General features: G+C 32.1%; 1 protein-coding gene across 1 annotated transcript in view; it reads right to left on the bottom strand.

The window, feature by feature from the left end:
• LAMA2 (laminin subunit alpha 2) overlaps positions 1-19,657 on the bottom strand; it is a 770,763-nt gene that overhangs the window by 379,154 nt on the left and 371,952 nt on the right. Inside the window, exon 11 of the mRNA XM_051997719.1 lies at positions 4,376-4,516. Coding sequence (XP_051853679.1) covers positions 4,376-4,516 — 141 coding nt within the window. The remainder of the gene's footprint in view (positions 1-4,375; positions 4,517-19,657) is intronic.

Here is a 19,657-nt window from a genome sequence, read left to right as displayed (position 1 = left end):
TAGACAAATCACTTAAACTCTCAGCATCCCAGGAAATGTCACACAGTCAGAATTTAGAACCAATACAATCCCCTCATTTTACGAGAAATTTAGTTATATTAAAATAAGATAAATATAAAGGAGTAATTTCAGATTTGCTCCCATTTCTAACATGACAGTTAATAATAACAACAATAATAACTAGCAATTATATAGGACTTGAAGTTTCACAAAGTGTTTTACAAATAAAAGGTCATTTGATTTTCACAACAACCTTGGGAAGAAAGTGTTATTTTTATCTCCATTTTATAAAGAAACTGAAGCAAAGAGACTTGTCCAGAGTCATAGATTTACGAAGTGGCAGAACTGACATTTGAACTCAGGTCTTCCTAACTCCAGGTCCAGCACTCTATCCACTGTACTATATAATTGCCTCTTTGATTCAGAATTTCTGCATCTGTGAATTGGAATGGAAATATTCTAAAAAATCAATTACCACTCATTAAATGTCCAGTGTGTGCTATTATCCAGGGAATATAAATACAATCCTGAAATAATCCCTGACTTCAAGGATTTTAGATTTTACTGCTGATATTGTGGTACTTTACAAAATTGCTTTTAGAACCAAATGAAATAAAGTAAGCAAAAATATTTTTGAAAATGTTACAAGTGCCATGAGATATTTGTAAAGTGCTTAGCATAGAGCATGGCATACACTAGATACCATTGATATCATGGCTATTATTGCTATTATCATTATCAATAATGTTATTGTTATATTTCTGATGATGGATTGTATCATTTTACATCATGGAACATCATAATCTTAAAAAAAATAAAAATTTTAAGTTATTCAAAAGGTAATATAAAGACAGAGTGGGTATAAGTAGGCGGTAAGTATAAAATAGTATTCTTATAATAAATATAGTAATTATTAAAATAGTCCATTATTAGAAACTGTTTCTAAAATGGTCTGTATTGAGAAATAGTACAAAGACATTTTCAAAAATGCAGATGACCAAAAATGAGGTGAGGCATTTAACAAGAATGACCAACAACAAATAGTCTGAATGTTATTTTAGTGCTCCCAATATATTAAAGGAACTACAGGAAGGTCTCTGGTGGAATAGGTAGACCCCCTATAAAGGATTTTTAGAAGACCATTGATAAGAAACAGATGGAATAAGAGAAACTGGTAAAATATCATTTTTATAAGCTTCAATATTAGTGGTGGCAATGTTGCTTCCATCTTTAGATCAGAGTAAGAATGTCATCAGATGGCATTAGTATTCTGATGATGACTACTGCTATTGCTGCTATTACTACTACTGTTGCTGCTACTATTACTACTACTACTACTTCTGATGATGATGATAATGATGCTATTACTACTACTACTACTACTACTACTACTACTGCTGCTGCTGCTGCTGCTATTGCTGCTGCTACTACTACTACTGCTGTTGCTACTGCTATTCCTATTACTGCTATTACCACTACTGCTGCTGCTGCTGCTACTATATCTACAACTAGTACTATCACCATACTACTACTGCTGCTGCTGCTGCTGCTGCTACTGCTGCTACTACTACTATTGTTGATACTACTGCTACTGCTTCTCCAACTAGCACTATCACCACACTACTACTACTGCTGCTGCTGCTGCTGCTGCTACTGCTACTACAACTACTACTGCTATTGCTACTACTGCTACTACTTCTACAACTAGCACTATCACCACACTACTACTGCTACTACTACTACAACTACAACTGCTATTGCTACTACTGCTACTACTTCTCCAACTAGCACTATCACCAAACTACTACTACTACTACTACTACTACTACTACTATAACTACTACTGCTATTGCTGCTACTGCTACTATTTCTACAACTAGCACTATCACCAAACTACTACTACTACTACTGCTACTACTTCTACAACCAGCACTATCACCAAACTACTACTGCTACTACTACTACAACTACTATTGCTATTGCTACTACTGCTACTACTTCTACAACTAGCACTATCACCAAACTACTACTACTACTACTACTACTATTGGTGCTGCTGCTGCTGCTGCTGCTACTACTATTATTTCTAACACTAGTACTATCACCATACTACTACTACTACCACTACTACTGCTACTTCTAACACTAGTACTATCACCATACTACTACTACTACTACTACTACTACTATTGCTACTACTGCTACTATTTCTACAACTAGTACTATCACCATACTACTACTATTACTACTACTGCTGCTGTTGCTGCTGCTATTACTACTACTTCTAACACTAGTACTATCACCATACTACTACTACTACTGCTGCTGCTGCTACTAGTACTACTACTTCTACAACTAATACTATCACCATACTACTACTACTACTACTATTGCTGCTTCTGCTGCTGCTGCTGCTACTGCTACTACAATTAAAGCAATTACTACAAATTAGCATATAAATAGCATCTTGACGTTTGCAAAGTATTTCATAGATATTATCTCATTTTATCCTCTAAGATTTAGAGACTACTATCACCAAAAGACATTACCTGTAAAGTGAGTGTTATCACCCCCAGTTTACAAATGAGGAAAATGAGAGTCAGAGAAAAGAAGTGATTTTTCTAGGATTACTAAGTTATTGTTTGGAATGCTCAGGTCTTTTCGAGTTCAGCCTTCTAGTTACTCGCTATTCTGTGTTGCTTATACTAGCTCCTACTTTGATGGATATATAAAATCACGTTCTCATCAAAGAACAGAACTATATATTATTCCTATTGTAAAGGTTAGAAAATAAGGTACAAAGACGTAGCTGTTCTTCAGAGCTGACATTAAATTTTTCTCTTTCTACTGGTAATTATATGCCAGAAACTTAAGAAATATCATCACTTTTCTTCTGTAATTGTAAAGAAACCAGCTACTTTGTTATTGACAATAAAAACTATTGCCAGTCCCTTTTAGTTTTGATACTAAGGTGATCTAATTGGACTATACTTGGCATCACAGGAGTAAAAAAAAATGATTGAAAGATTTTTTTCAGTCTAAGTCAAATAGTAAACTGGCTTCAGAGAATAGTTGCTTAGACATAATCAAAGAAGTTCAAAACACAGATATAACCTACATTTGAGGGTTCCTTTTCTCTGGTGAAGGAGCTTTTGTTCTGAGGTCTAAATCATGAAAGAATTGAAGTTCCTCAAGCTATGCCCCAGTTACGGAAAACTTTCCTTTAGGGAAAACCACATGGTTTCCCCTAATGGAATAGAATGCCAGTAGGTGGTAGCAGAGAGAAACAGAGAAACAATGGATAGCTGCCTAGTTGGGGAGAACCAGCACATGAGGAAGATGCAGAGAAGCATTAACCCTGTAGCCTGTAGCCAAAAAATATTATCTGACCAGCCAGAAAGATCAACAAGTCTATAGGGGAAGTAGCCAGGAGCAGTGAGAGTGTCAAATTCTCTTTGGTACAATGCAGGAGAATATGAGTGTCCCTCCTAGCATTTTGAAAGATTTTGGGAAAGTACACCTCTGTATTTAAAAATTAAAATTTCCTTGTCATTTTATTATTTGTTTCATTAAAATAAATTTTTTTACTTAAATTAATGTTCAAATCACCTAGTTGATTTGGTAAAGAAACATTGTTGAAGCTTTGTGAGTTATGTTTTTAGATATAAATTCACACAAAATATGCCTCAAACATGAGATGGGTTCTCAGAAGTACTCTGTAGAAAGGGAGCCCTGGGACTGCATCATAATTTATAATACCTTAGCACTTTAAAAGACATATGTATGTTGTTAGTACAAGAGAATCTCATTACCTTTCTTTCAATGGCTAAACAGTTTAGAGAATAATTGAATATACTGAAATGTGTCAGGCTTTCAAATTTAATGTAACATACCCTAAGCTAAAGATCAAATACACACTCATATTTTAATTCAGAAGGAATTGTTAGCAAATATTATGTAAAGAAAGTTTTCTTGCCTAGAGTACTGAAATTAGGGGTGAATCAGAGAACAGAATGTTCTATATAGCTAGCTAATGCTCTCTCAATTGAACCATGTTGCCTTTGGGTCGAACAGACTTCAATTCCACTAATGTTTTTAGCTGACATCAATCTCATCACTCCCTGAGGGCTTCATGCCAACTTGCTCCAAGAGATTCCATTCTCTCTAGAACCATGTGCTAGGATATTTGTCACATTGTTTGTGAAATAGACTCAAAAGGCTCCACTCAAAGATTCACAAATAACATCAACTACTATTTGAAAGAAAATCCAATTTCTTCTTCCAGAAGAAGATACATGTAGAGAAAATTGCTTGCAGATTTTTATAAAAGAACAATAGTGTATTGCTATGGCAGAATAGAAAAGCTGCTACTTACACTGCTATAGGTCCAGCGGGAACTTTGACATCTATCTGACACTCCTGAGCAGAAGCATTCTTCACAGCCCTTGTGATTATTCTCTTGTAAATTGAAGAAGCCCACTTTGCAGTGACTGCAGTCTCTGCCTTCGACATTTTCCTGTAAACACAGGTGTGTGTTAGTAAGGTTATTCCAGAAAAAAAATCATACTCCAAAATTATGTCTTTCATGTGTCTATTTAAAAGGAGAAATACATTTACCGTCCATTTTTAACCTATTCTATCTGCAGTATATTTATCTCATTTTGATCTCTCCAATCTTGTATATAGAAAAGTATTTCACACCATCTCCTTTCAAGTATTATAGGAGAAAACAATTGGAATACTGAAATGTCTTGTTACATTTTAGACTTCCATCTACTGTAGAAAAATCCTAATTTGGGTCTCTCATGTCCTCAAAATACGGAGTGAAACATTTAGCAAACTCTTGAGACAATTAATACTACATTAGTGGCCTGATAGACACACAATTAATCATCAAGCAACCTTCATTAAGTTTCTAATTGGTTTTGGGCTAGGAAACACTGAATAAAGAATACTACATAAACCCAGATCTATCCCCTAAGTGATCTCTCTCTCTCTCTCTCTCTCTCTCTCTCTCTTTCTCTCTCTCTCTCTCTCTCTCTCTCTCTCTCTCTCTCTCTCACACACACACACACACACACACACATACACATATATACACATAGATGAAATAAAGCTGTCCTAAATTATTAAATGAATGAAATTAAATAAAACTAAGTATTTAAATTCACACATAATAAAATTGAGTTTTTTTTTTAAAGAGGGGAAAAGCAAAAATTAATAATAACAATGCATATAAGGAAAGCTGTAATGGTAGATTTGTATTCAGACTAAATTGATGAAGAAATTTTCTCTGCTCATTATTAATCTATCTTCCATAAGTTTATTTCGCATACTGATGAAATTTATTATTTAATAATAATTATAGTTGTGAACAATAGTCAATCAAGTAACAAAACTTTATTATGTCAAAAATACTTGACATTTATGTAGTGCTTTGTGGTTTGCAAAAAATCTGCATACATTTTCTCAATTGATTAATATAGTGGCTTAAAGGAAGAGTGGTTTTTAGTAAATAGGTATTCTCCAAAATATTGTCTAGATAGTGTCATTAGTCCTGGATGCAATAATAAAATAGGAGCCAACATGATGGGCTATAAGAAGGGGATCTGGATTCAAAGGGATTATCTGTTGAGAATGTAAACTTCTAGATCTCAGTTCTTCAAATGAAAAAATGAGGAAATTGGATTAGATAACATCTAATGTCCCTTTTACAAATAAATTTACAACCATAATGGGACTGGAAGGAAATAGTAAATTCTGATATATCTACATGAAAATAAGCACTGTTTTATAGGTATAGGGGAAAGATACTCTCAAATGCTCTTCTTGTCTGGCTTAGCATACTACTATGTACAGAACAGATATTCATAAATACTCACTCATGAGAAGCTACAGAAGAATGGAATGGGAAAAAAACTTATAATTAGAAAAAAAAAGAGAAGAGGAGAAAAACCCAGACAAGAAATCAAATTAGAGAAAAAGGGACTTTGAACTTGGCAAAATGAACACTAATAAAGGCAAAAGATATATTTTTCAAGATATCTATTTGGAATCTTGTTAGTTATTGTTCTATAATTTTCAGACAATTAACAGTATTCAATTTATTCCTGGTACTAATAATATCATGTCCAACGTTACCAACAACTTTAGTCAAGTTTATGTTTCCTGCAAATTTAATAATTTCCAATCAGCAATAGTGAAAAGAACTCATTGAAATCAGCTCAAACTAAATTGCCCAAAAATGAAAAAAAAAATCCCTACTACTATTTTCAATGATTAACTTCCAGTAACCTAGGATCTATATGGAATACAAAATATTATCATCTAAATATTTGTTAGTTGCTATGAGTAATTTTTATTTCCTTTGACATAACACAATTCAGTAAAACAAATTATGATGAATTCAAACCTACACTAATAAATAATTTCCTTGTGCACTGAAGGTGAGCACTTGTCCTAAGAGTATACAGAAAGTAGAGATGGAACATATCTATTAGATAATTTAGTCTCTCCTTTTGTCAGTGCCAGGTGGATGTTTAGTACATTATGTTCCCGAGAGATTGGTCTAATCTACTTTTCATTTTTCCTCATTTGAAAGTTTTTAATACCCTTTTTCAGAAACTCAGACTGAGATCAACAATTACAATTTATTTTTTATGCCATTTAAATTTGTCTTTTCTTCATCCTTTACTTGTTCCATGTATCAGAAAAATTACAACTACAATTAACAGTACTCCTTTTATTCCTGGTACTAATAATATCATGTCCAACCTTAACAACAACTTTAGTCAAGTTTATGTTTCCTGCAAAATTTATAAATAATTTCTATCATTTAGGGCAATCAAAATTTGGTACAAGTCCTCAGGAAAAATCTTTCTATGATATATTTTTATTATATCCTGAGATAAGTTACAAAGAACATATAAAAACTTATAAAGTAATTTTGTTAATTCCTTGGTCTAAATTTCCGGAGTCTACCTTATTCCAATGGATAAATTGTCTTCAAATTGAGTAAGATTTTTTTTTTTATTTATACATAACATTTACTTATTGTAGTCATCTTTTATTTATGACTTTATAGAAAGTCTCCAGTACCTAGCATGGTACCTAGAACAGAGTAGATGCTTAATTGAGATTTTGTTAATTGGTTGAAAATATTCAAAATTGTTATTTTATAAATCTCCTAGTACCCTCACTTCTAAGTTTATAAGGTCAAGAAAATAATAATAATAAAAAAACCCTACCATAGTTAGTAGAGTTCCTTTGTCATTTGAGTCACTAATGATTCTTACAGGCTCCTAAATAATTGTTTTTGGAAATTTCTCTTCCATTCATTTATCTAGAGTGGTCTAATTCAAACCTTTAGTTGACACAGATCTGTTTATAGAATAGTTTGATATTAATATCTCCAGAATTATATAAACCACTTTGGCAAGAATATGTAATCTTCTTTATGGATGAGCCATTTAAAATAGTATAAATTTGGTTTGTTAAACATGGCCAATTCATACAATATGTTGAAGATCTCTTTTAAAATCTCTGTTAACTTTCTCATTCCCTGTATTTTTGATTTCTTGTCTAAGATGGTGGTGAGACCAAAGTTTTTTTGACCACCAAATATTTCTGTCCTCCTCAAGGTCTATATTGTGGTCTGGGACTTCTAGGCACCTATGTCATGATAATGAAGAGGAAATGGAAATGGGAAAAGGCCCTAGAACCCTAGATAATAAAGAAGGCAGCTAAGAGAGGCCATTAAAATACCATTCATTTGGAAAATGTCATCTGTATCCTGAAAGAGAACTCTGAAGTCTGAATGTAGATCAAAGCACACTTTTTCCACCTTTTTTCCCTTTTGCTTTTTTCTTTTTTGTGTTTTTCACCTTTTGGTCTGATTTTTCTTGCACAACATGACACATATGGAAATATATTTAAAAGTATTGTACATGTATAACAGCAGATTGCTTATGGTCTTGGGGAAGAGGGAGAGAAGGAGAAACAATTGGAAACATAAGATCTTACAAAAAATGAATATTGAAAACTGTCTTTAAAGTATTCTGAAAAATAAAATACTATTAAGAAATTTTAAATTGCCATTCACTTCCCTAAGTATTTTTGAAAACTTGAGAATCCCTAAATATTGTTTATTATTAAAAGAAAAGTAAAACTCTCAAACAGTATAAACTTTCTATTTGTTTTCTTTCTTAATTTGATTTTATTTCAAGTTCTCTGATAGACTTCAGTTTTTGTACTATCATGCTAACTTCCTCAGCTTTCATTGTTCTCCTCCAAATATAAGTAGTCCTAAATATTTAATGATGATGATAATATTAGTCTGCCTTGACCAATATGAATGTTATTTTTTATTTGCTTTTTAAATTTCCCACTTTTCAGATTGAAAGAATTCAACTTAATAAAGTTCAAAAGCCTTAGAAATTTATATGATATAAGGATGTTCAACAAGAATGGATCTAATTTAACTTCTTTTTTCTCCTCCAAATATTTCTACGGGGCATCTTCTCTCAATTCAATGAGCTAATTTCTATCATTAATCTTTGTTTAGAACCCATTAGAAAGCCTTTCCAATTATGATCTGGGTGAAAATTTTCATAATGAAAGTTGTTAAAAATGGTAATGATAAAAATATTTAAGCTTTCCATTTTGAGGATTAATACTGCTTCATATTATATTTCTGCCTCTATACATATATATATATATATATATATATATATATATATATATATATATATATATATATATATATATATATATACAAATACATAATAGGAGATTGTACAGATGGATATATGTGTATTTGAGAGCACAAGAGCAAGCAAGTGAGAGCCAGCACAAGAATGAGAGTAAGAGAGATGGGGAAGGGAAAGAGAGAGGAAGATAAGGGGGAATAGAGAGAGAGAGAAGAAAAAAGTGAGGGAAAGGGAGAGGATTAGTGAAGATTAAGAGAGATAGAAGAGGATCTAGGTAAATCATTTAATGTACTGAAGGTAAATCTACAAGAAGGTATGTTACCAAAATGTACCAACATGTAGTGGCAAAAGTTTCCTCATCTAGAAATCCATATACTGATGAAATCACGGTCTAGCATACATACATGAACACATGCATGCACACACAGAGGAATACATATGCACACATCTTTTTTCTGCTGCTGGAATACTTAGTATCCAAAAAAATTTCTCTATGATCAAAAGTATCAAATCTTCATTTAGAGAGAATTTCCTTAATATGACATATTTAAACCAATAAAATCCAACAAAATCAGAGGACCAGATCAAAAATGTGTATTTCTTTATATGTGTATTTTATATGTACACAAAATAGTATGTGTGTGTATATATATTTATAGGTATGTCTATCTATATAAACATATATATTAATCAATAATATATGTGCATAATATATTATATATTTTATATATTATATTATTACACAATAATATATTATCTATACACACAATTCCCCAGTGTTATTTCTATTACCTGAGATGATCATTAAATTTGTTAGATCAGCAGAAATTAATTCCCCCTCTTTCTTTGGATAAAAAGCACTTGAATTATTATCAGAAACCTTAGTTTTAATTCTAACTGCAACTCACTACCTATGAGACTTTGGGAAATAGTTTCCTCTTTAAAATGAGGGTCTTGGTTCCCTTCTCTCCAAATATATAAGCAACCTTCCAGTTCTAAAGCCTAAGATAATATAATTGTATGATAATATACATTTTAGTTCCTTGTGGGATTTGATAATTTGGAGCCTTCTTCTGGTCCTAATACTTGCTAGAAGTAAAACTATGGACTAATTATCCTTGGCTACCTAGTCTATAAAATAAGGTTGCTTAGTTAAACTGAAATGCCACATATAAATGGAATTTAAAAAAAATCATATCCACTTTGCTTCATTTTATGGGTGATTAGTTTACAAAATTTAACCATTGTATCTAATTAGGGTCCACATTTATTTTACTCTATCAAAAATAGCATAAACAATAATAATAATAAATATTATAAATATCCAAAATTATAAATTCATAGATAGGCTTTCAGACATTCCATGAAATAAAAAAAAAAGTTTGTCAATTATTGTTATTTTATCTTTATTATACCATACTATCCTTAAATACTCTTCTTACAAAGGTAAATGAAAGAGGTTACATGGAATTCTGTTTTTGCTAGTTTCTTGAAATCAAATAATCATATGACTTGATACCAAGTTTCTTTTCCCCATATTATTTTCACAGAGTAGTTGCTCTCTAGAGGGAATAAACAGACACAATAGTTTCTCTGTTTTCTTTATTATGAAATTGCCCTCCTGTAAATTAGAAAATGTTTCTTAGGTACATGTTTAGCTATAATTGTTGCCCAACTGGGGCTTTTATTGATAAAGCTACCAGGGTAGCTCCAGTGATTTCCAAGTTCTTTCCTGCTGTAATTGTTCCAGGAATTTTTCAGTCATGCCTTCTTTGATGTGTACTTGTAGTTGATTATTGATTTTCTACTTGCCTTTTCATTCCTTGCATCTTTCTACTGAATCACAAAGATCACCCAAGAGGTTGATCTGTCATTCAGTTAGTTCTTGTTGACTACCTATGGTGCAGGGCACTATAATAGTATGGGGTGAGGATAAAAAGTAAATGGAAGGCTATCAAATTCTTATTCATCAGAGGATGAGTTAGTCATCTGCTTTACAGTGTAAATGAAGGCCAGTTTGGCTAGATAAGAGTTGGCAAAGGGAATAATATGTTATGGAGTCAGAAAAACAGATTGGAGCCAAGGAGTGAATAATTTTAAAAGCTAAACAGAGAAATCTCTCTAAATTTTTCTAGATGCAATATGGAGCTGCTATAATTCACTGGATAGGGGGAAGTTCCAAGGTCACATCTCAAAATTATTTTGGCAGCTCAGTGGAGAAAGGATTAGAATGAAAGAAAGACTTTCTTTGGATAGATTGAAAAAAATAAAAAAATGAAATAAAGTCATTGGATATATCAATTGAAAAAATATTGCTTCTTTGGAAATGTAATTGGTGGGTTGAAAGCTGGATTTCAAGAAATTGTCTTATGAGTGGGTGGTGAAGAAGTGGAGGTTAAACTTATCTTCTATAATTTCTAGAATTTTGATAAATGAAAGAGAAGAAGGAAATAGGATCATGACTTATGAAATTTTGAAGTTCAAGAAGAGAATTTTTAGGATATAAAGAAAACAAGCACATTTGTAGGTAGATTGAAAAAGGAGACAGTAGAGAGGGTGACATGGAAGATGAGAGAAAGCATGATCAATTTTTTTGCCACCTCTTTCAATTAATTATGACTTAGCAAAATACTGGACAGGATGGAATCAAGGGAACAATGAATGAATGAGAATTTATAAAACATTTATTACATGTCAGATATTATGCTAAATTTTATTATCATATTCTTTACAGAAAATATTGTATTGTTTGAAAAACCTCAATATAGCTGAGATTAGAAGGGAAGGAAAAAGCTGGGAAACGTTTTTATATCCAATGTTTCTGAAAAAAGCCCTATTTCTAAAATACATAGAGAACTGATTCAAATTTATAAAATTTATTAAAAAATATAAGCCATTTCCCAATTGATAAATGGTCAAAGTATACAAACAATCTTCAGATGATGAAATTTAAGTTATATGTATATATATAATATATATATTGTCATATAAAAAAAGTTCTAAATCACTACTGACTAAAGAAGTATAAATTAAGACAACTCTGAGATATCATTGTACACCTCTCAGATTGGCTAAAATGACAGGAAAAAATAATGATGAAAGTTAGAGGAGGTTAGGAAAACTGAAACACTAATACATTATTGCTGGAGTTGTAAATTGATTCAACCATTTTGGAGAGCAATTTAGAACTATGCCCAAAGGATTATAAAACTTGTATATCCTTTGATCCAGCAGTATCTCTACATCATTTATATCCCAAAGAGATATAATGAATGAAAAGGAAAAGGACCTAAATTAAAATATTTTTGCACAAACAAAACCAACAGAAACAAGATTAAAAGGGAAGTACAAAATTGAGGGAAAAAATTTAGAGCCGGTATTTCTGATAAATGACTCATTTCTAAAATATATAAAGAACTGTATCAAATTTATAAGAATATAAGTCATTCCCCAATTGATAAATGGCCAGAGGATATGAACAGACAATTTTTATATGACAAAATTAAAGCCATCTATAGTTATATGAAAAATGCTCTAAATCACTATTGACTAGAGAAATACAAATTAAAAACAACTCTGAGATATCACCTCACACCTCTCAGATAAATGTTGGAGGGGATGTGGGAAACTAATACATTGTTGATGAAATTGATAATTATTAATTGATCCAACCATTCTGGAGCACAATCTGGAACTATGCCCAAAGGGCTATAAAACTGTGCCCTTCTGACCCAAAAGTGACTTTATTAGGTCTGTATCCAAAGGAATCATAAAGGAGGGAAAAAGACCCACATGTGCATAAATGTTTGTAAAATCTCTTTTTGTGGTAGCAAAGTATTGGAAAAGGCGTGGAGGCCCATCACTTGGGAATGGCTGAAAAAGTTGTGGTAAAGGTAATGGAATAAATCATTGTTCCATTAAAAATTATTAAGAAGCTGATTTTAGAAAGGTCTGGAAAGATTTACACAAACTGATGCTGAGTGAAACAAGCAGAATTAGGAACACATTGTACACAATAACAGCAAGAATGTACAATGATAAGTTACAAAAGGCTTGCTGCTTCTTAGTGGTTGAATGATCCAAAAAAATTCTATTAGCATTTGGGCAGAAAATGTTCTTTTTGAATCCAGAAAAAGAACTAAGGAGACTGGATATAAATCAACACATGCTATTTTCACCTCTTTCTTTTTTTTTCTCTTTCCCATGGTTTTTCCCTTTTGTTCTGATTTTTCTCTTCCAACATGATTCATAAAGCAATGTGTTGTTAAAAATAAAGAAAAAACGAAAAAAAAAAGGAAAAGACCTACATGTGCAAAAATGTTTGTAGTAGCTTTTTTTCGTAGTGGCAAGGAACTGGAAACTGAGTGGATAACCACCAGTTGGGGAAAGGCTGAAAAAGTTATGGTATATAAATGTAATGGAATATTGTTGTTCTATAAGACATAATAAGCCGGCTGATTTCTGAAAATCTTGGAAAGACTTGCAAGAACTGTCGCTAAGTGAAATGAGAACAAGATTATGTGATGATCAACTCTAATGGAATCTTTTCAACAATCAGGTGATTCAAGGCAATTTCAATAGATATCGATAGAGTCATCCTCATCCAGAGAGAGAATTATGGAGACTGAATGTAGATCAAAGCATAATGGTTTCAGCTTTTGTTATTGTTGTTTGCTTGTTTTTTCCCTTCTCCCTTCCCCCCTTTTGATGTGACTTTTCTTGCACAGTATGATGAGTATGGAATTATGTTTAGAAGAATTGCATATGTTTAACTTATATTATTGGATTGCTTGCTATCTAGACGAGGGGGGGAGAGGGAGGGATAAAAATTTGGAAGACAATATTTTGCAAAGGTGAATGAATATTGAAAACTATCTTTGCATGTATTTGGAAAAGTTAAAAAAACTATCATAAAAAAGATTGTATTGGTTGATTACGATTTTCAAAGGTAGAGGTAGAAAATGAAAGATTTGAATTGTTAAGTAAAGGGTTTAACTCATTATCTGAAACCAGAAGAAAAGAGAAGAGAATGAGTTCCTTTTATAGATTTTAATCTGTCATAGAGGAAGGAATAGTAAATTCATGTTAGATAGCCTTAATATTCTTATAAAATAGCAATTGAAGTCATCTAGCTGAAACAAAAAAAAATGTATTGGAAGTCTAGGGGGTTTAGAAAGGTTTGAAATAACCACAATGACACACATTTTAAAAAAAATAAAGAAATGATGCATTAGAGGATTCTCACAGTAGAATGTAAGTTTCTCCTAATAGAATGTAAACTCCTTGTTGATAGAAATTATTTGGATTATGTCTTTGTATTTTGAAGACCTAGAATAACATTGTTCCTTGCACATAATAAATGATTATTTAACTGAATCAAAACATGCAAAATTTTCTAATTTCTTCTTTTACTTCTCTGTTCAATCTTTTCTTCCTTTAAGAATTTAGCATAGAAGATCTTAAAGGAGGAAAATCAAATCTATAAAAGATCTGATACATTAGATAAAAGGGATCTTCTCACCTGAGCTACAGTTTTGTATTTTTCTCATCTAGAGAATGTTCTGCTGAATAATATAAACTTAGCATATACAGAAGCTGATCAAATCATATAATTTCACCATCCTCCTCTAGATTTGCAACTCTACTTAACTATCCCATCTTTTATCAATGAATTTATTAATTACTACACAAGGAAAGAATTAGATGAGGAACACGCAAACAAGTCTCAAACATTTTTCTTAATGCAAGTGGATTATGACTAACCAATGTATAGTGTTATAACTAGGTTGATTAAATTATCACTAAACCATCTAGTATCAAGAATTCCACTGCAAATCAAGTTGGTGTTCTCCATTTTTCTTCCCTCCCCACAGTAGTAACACATTTCTCTATAGTTTTATTTTTTCAAGTCAATAAAACTTAGTTTGCTGATGGATCTTTCTAGACATATAAGAAAATTTAAAAAAGTTCTAGGTAGTGGATTCCATATCCCCTGCTTTTTCAGAGCCTCTAAAACACAGAGTGAACCTATATATTATGACTTTTTTCTCAATTTAAGAAAACACTACTTAGAATCTAATATCCTCAGCTATGGCTATGTGATTCTTGCAAAAATCAAAGATCATGTGGCAAACTTTTTTTTTTTTTTTGATGTGAAGGGAATAAAGGGGATGATGATATGGATGGAGACATTAAAGATAGCATATAACGAAGACTGGGAAAATGTTATACTCAGAGACAAAGTCGTTTCTCAAGCTTCATTTTCCAAATTAACTAAGGCCTACCCAACTATTAACAATTCTTTTTTTAAATTTAGGATCATCATGTAACTAGTGCTTAAATATAACTGAAACTGTTGTAAAGTTACTGAAAGAGTTTAGTGCATAGGGGCAACATTTCCATTTTAAAAAGTACAAATTCCCCTTTGCTTATTAGGATGTTATGTTTCATTTGTGTTTTGTTCAGAGTCACAAATTGGAATTCCCTTCTGTGTCTATGCAAGGCCCCAGGCCCAAAAACTAAGCAATGGATTAAATTTGGGTCTTTAACAATTTGGTGAATGAAAGTGATAACATTTTTAATAGTCCAAGATCACATTTATAGCCAAGAGATTATTTTATTTATCCTCTTTAGTTGCGAATGTTCTGACCATTACTGGATTTTTCTTTTGCTACTCTCTTTACCAAGAGGTACTAATGAGCAAGGAGAAGTGATGGTAGGGCTTATAGATGTTCAATAACAAATGCAGGATTTTCAATGTAAGATAAATTCACCTGAGAATATCTTGTTCTATTACTGCAGTAATATGAGAGTGAGGAGAATATGGTATGGATCCTAGAAGCTAGAAAGTCTTATGACAATGAAATATCACCTGAACTCAGTCATCAAACATGATGGGATGTCAGAGTCCATAAAACCATTTGGTCAAGGAAACTTGGACAAGTGAATAAAAAACTATGATACTATGTATTGGTGCCTTGTGATAATTCAAGTCAGTGCCACTTATACATCAAAGAATTGGCTACCCATTAAGATTTTATGTCAAGTAGATTAAGGGTTTTTTTTTTGTTGTTGGTGGTGGTGGTGACAAAAAAATCTAGATATTTTATACTGGCTTCAGCATAAATTTGAGATATCCTGTAAAATTTTCATATTGTCATTCTACTGCCAAAATAGGGTCCTGAACATATTATATATATATATATAAAATTAAATATTATTTATTTATTTTATTTAATAATTACTTTATATTGACAGAATCCATGCCAGGGTAATTTTTTTTACAACATTATCCCTTGCACTTGTTTCTGTTCCGATTTTTTCCCCTCTCTCCCTCCATCCCCTCCCCTAGATGGCAAGCAGTCTTATATATGTTAGATATGTTGCAGTATATCCTAGATACAATATATGTTTGCAGAACTGAACAGTTCTCTTGTTGCACAGGGAGAATTGGATTCAGAAGGTAAAAATAACCCGGGAAGAAAAACAAAAATGCAGATAGTTCACATTCATTTCCCAGTGTTCTTTCTTTGGGTGTAGCTGCTTCTGTCTATCATTTATCAATTGAAACTCAGGTCTCTTTGTCAAAGAAATCCACTTCCATCAGAATATGTCCTCATACAATATCATTGTTGAAGTGTATAATGATCTCCTGGTTCTGCTCATTTCACTTAGCATCAGTTCATGTAAGTCTCGCCAAGCCTCTCTGTATTTATCCTGCTGGTCATTTCTTACAGAACAATAATATTCCATAACATTCATATGCCACAATTTACCCAGCCATTCTCCAATTGATGGGCATCCATTCATTTTCCAGTTTCTAGCCACTACAAACAGGGCTGCTACAAACATTTTGGCACATACAGGTCCCTTTCCCTTCTTTAGTATTTCTTTGGGATATAAGCTCAGAAGTAACACTGCTGGATCAAAGGGTATGCACAATTTGATAACTTTTTGGGCATAATTCCAGATTGCTCTCCAGAATGGTTGGATTCGTTCACAACTCCATCAACAATGCATCAGTGTCCCAGTTTTCCCGCAACCCTTCCAACATTCATCATTATTTTTTCCTGTCATCTTAGCCAATCTGACAGGTATGTAGTGGTATCTCAGAGTTGTCTTAATTTGCATTTCTCTGATCAATAATGATTTGGAACACTCTTTCATGAGTGGTAATAGTTTCAATTTCATCATTTGAAAATTGTCTCTGAACATATATTTTAACATGTTTAACATAGATTGGATTGCTTGCCATATAGGGGAGGAGGTGGGGAGAAAGAGGGGAAAATCTGAAGCACAAGGCTATATAAGGATCAATTTTGTCAAATTATCTGTGCATATGTTTTGAAAATAAAAAGTTTAAAGAATAAAACAAAAACAAAATAGGCTCCTGAAAATAAAGGCAACAAGAGGCCTACGTTGCCTTGCAGCTTTCCATTATAATTTGCACTATGACACTAACTCGTCATTGTTAATAAGAAGTACCAAATCTAATGATAAATTTTCTAGAAGTATTTTACTCACTATCCTAGAATTTTGCTTTCATATAGTAATGAACAAGACATGTTGCCTATAGACAGTAATATAGTAACGGATATTTGAATTAATCTATATATTGTAGAGGTATGATGTTCTTTTTGTTATTTCAGATTTTCCACATTATGGCCTTGATAAATAGGACAAATTATGCATTGCTTGGGTTATATAGAAAAATCTGGAGCAAGGCAATTTTGCTCATATGCCACATGCCTTGGTGTACTTGAAGAAGATATACTAAGCCCAGGTTCTACTGTGAACTATAGATACTAAAGATATTATAGAAAACCTACTAGCTTAGAAGCAACTTTTTCAATTTCTAGGTCCTGATCTCAGAATATGAAAATATCATCAAAATTTGGTTAGAAGAGTATGGTTATTAAAGATGCCAGGTCCTGGAATAAAAACTTACTAATCAGAGAAAAACTGCTAGGAAAATTGAAATGCAATCTAATAGAAACTAAATATAGATAAACATCTCCCAAGCTCTAAATGGGCACATGAAAGACATAAAGTGTGATATAAATAAATTTGAGCATCAAGGAAGAAATGACCTATTAGATTAATGAATTAGGGAAGGGTTCATCACTAAGCAGGGGTTAGAGAAATCCACAAAAGACAAAATTGAGCATTTTGATTACATAAAATTGAAAAGCTTTTTAACACAAACCTCATGTATCTAAAATTACAAAGGTACTAAGGGAGGAAAAATATCTTTGTAAAAAGTTTCTTAGATAAAGCTTACTTCTAAGATATTTAAAGACTTGACTAAAAGACCTTCCCCCTTCATAAATGGCTTAAAGATAGAAACAGACAATTCTCAAGGGAAGAAACTCAAGCTATCAATATTCATTTAAAAATTAGTACAAATCACTAATAATCAGAAAAATGAAAATCAAAATAACTCAGGTTCTTCTTTATATCCATCAGAAGTCAACATTAACAAGGAAAAAAAAACAAATCAAATGTTAAAAGAGCAGTGGAATAAAAAGAACAATCAAGTACTGGTGATGGAACTATGAATTGGTCCAGATATTCTGGAAAGCAATTTTTCCCATTTCAGTTGATGGTACCACTATTATCATATATGCTCAAGTCTGAAATTTGAGTTATTTCTAAATCTTCCCTTTACCTAACCCATCACATTCTATCAGCTGTTAAATCTTATCATTCTTCAAAATTTATTTTATTTTATTGAATTCTTATTTTATATTCTAAACAAAGTTAACAATAAGTTCTTTAGCATGTTAATTTAACAATAAGCTCTTTAGCATATCATTCAAAACTCATTTCTCTTATGTATCTCTAGCAGTGCTTTACATATTCTACATAGCAGAAATACTTTCAGTTTGTTCTTGATTTCATAAAGTTTTCATTCTATTGGGGAGGAAACAACATACATATGTGTGTGCATAAAACATGAATAAATGCACACACATATATACATACACCATACATATATACAAGATGTATGTATAAACACACATCCTATATATACACACAAGCAAGATATACACAGTATTAACTGGGAGGTAGTCTGAGAGGAAAGACACTAAGAATAAGGGCATCTGGAAAGGTGGAACTTCAGCTGAGACCAGAAGGAAGCCAGACATTAGAAATGAGGAGGAGAAACATTTCAGGTATGGTGACTAGCTAGAAGAAATGCTGAAGAGTTGAAAATGCAATATCAAGTCAGGGATGCAAATACATGTATACCTACATGCAAATTAAACAATTTCCCTCAAGAATTTTACATCATAATAGTATATACAAAAGTATATCCAAGATACATATGCAATAAATAAAAATTCATATAGGTAGAGCATATACTAACAGTACAGGGGAATCAATAAGGGCCTCCTAGAGAAGGTAGAATGTGACCTAAGCTTGGAAAAAAAACTAAAGATTTTATGAAACAGGTGAGAAAGTAGTGTATGGAGGATAGCCAATGGCTCAAATTATATAATATGTTTAAAGGTGCTCTGCACACTTTAAAACACTCTGTGAGTGTCAGCTATTATTAGGTAGCGTAGGGTAAAGAACCCTTGCTTTATAAGTAGAGGACATTAATAAGAGTGCAGCCTTCATCACTACTTAGCTATGATATGAGGAAAATCATTTAATTTGCTATATATCAGTTTCTTAATCTATAAAATTGAATGATGATGCTCACACTTCCTTTCAGGGTTATGAGACTCAAATGAGAGTGGAAGTAAAATATATTCTAAAGAAATATGTAAATGTGGTTTATTATTCTCTCCAATCTTAAGCTCAAACACTGTTAATAATATAAGTTCCAAATAGCCTATCATTTATTAAATAGCTATGAAAAAATTCTGTTAGATACAGTGTATACAATAGAAGGCAAGTACCTTGGGGGATTATTTTTTATTTTGTCCTTTTAATCTCTAAGA

This window comes from Antechinus flavipes, chromosome 4 (genome assembly GCF_016432865.1).
Source record: "Antechinus flavipes isolate AdamAnt ecotype Samford, QLD, Australia chromosome 4, AdamAnt_v2, whole genome shotgun sequence".
Lineage (NCBI taxonomy): Eukaryota > Metazoa > Chordata > Mammalia > Dasyuromorphia > Dasyuridae > Antechinus > Antechinus flavipes.
This window is presented reverse-complemented; position numbering and strand designations above follow the sequence as displayed.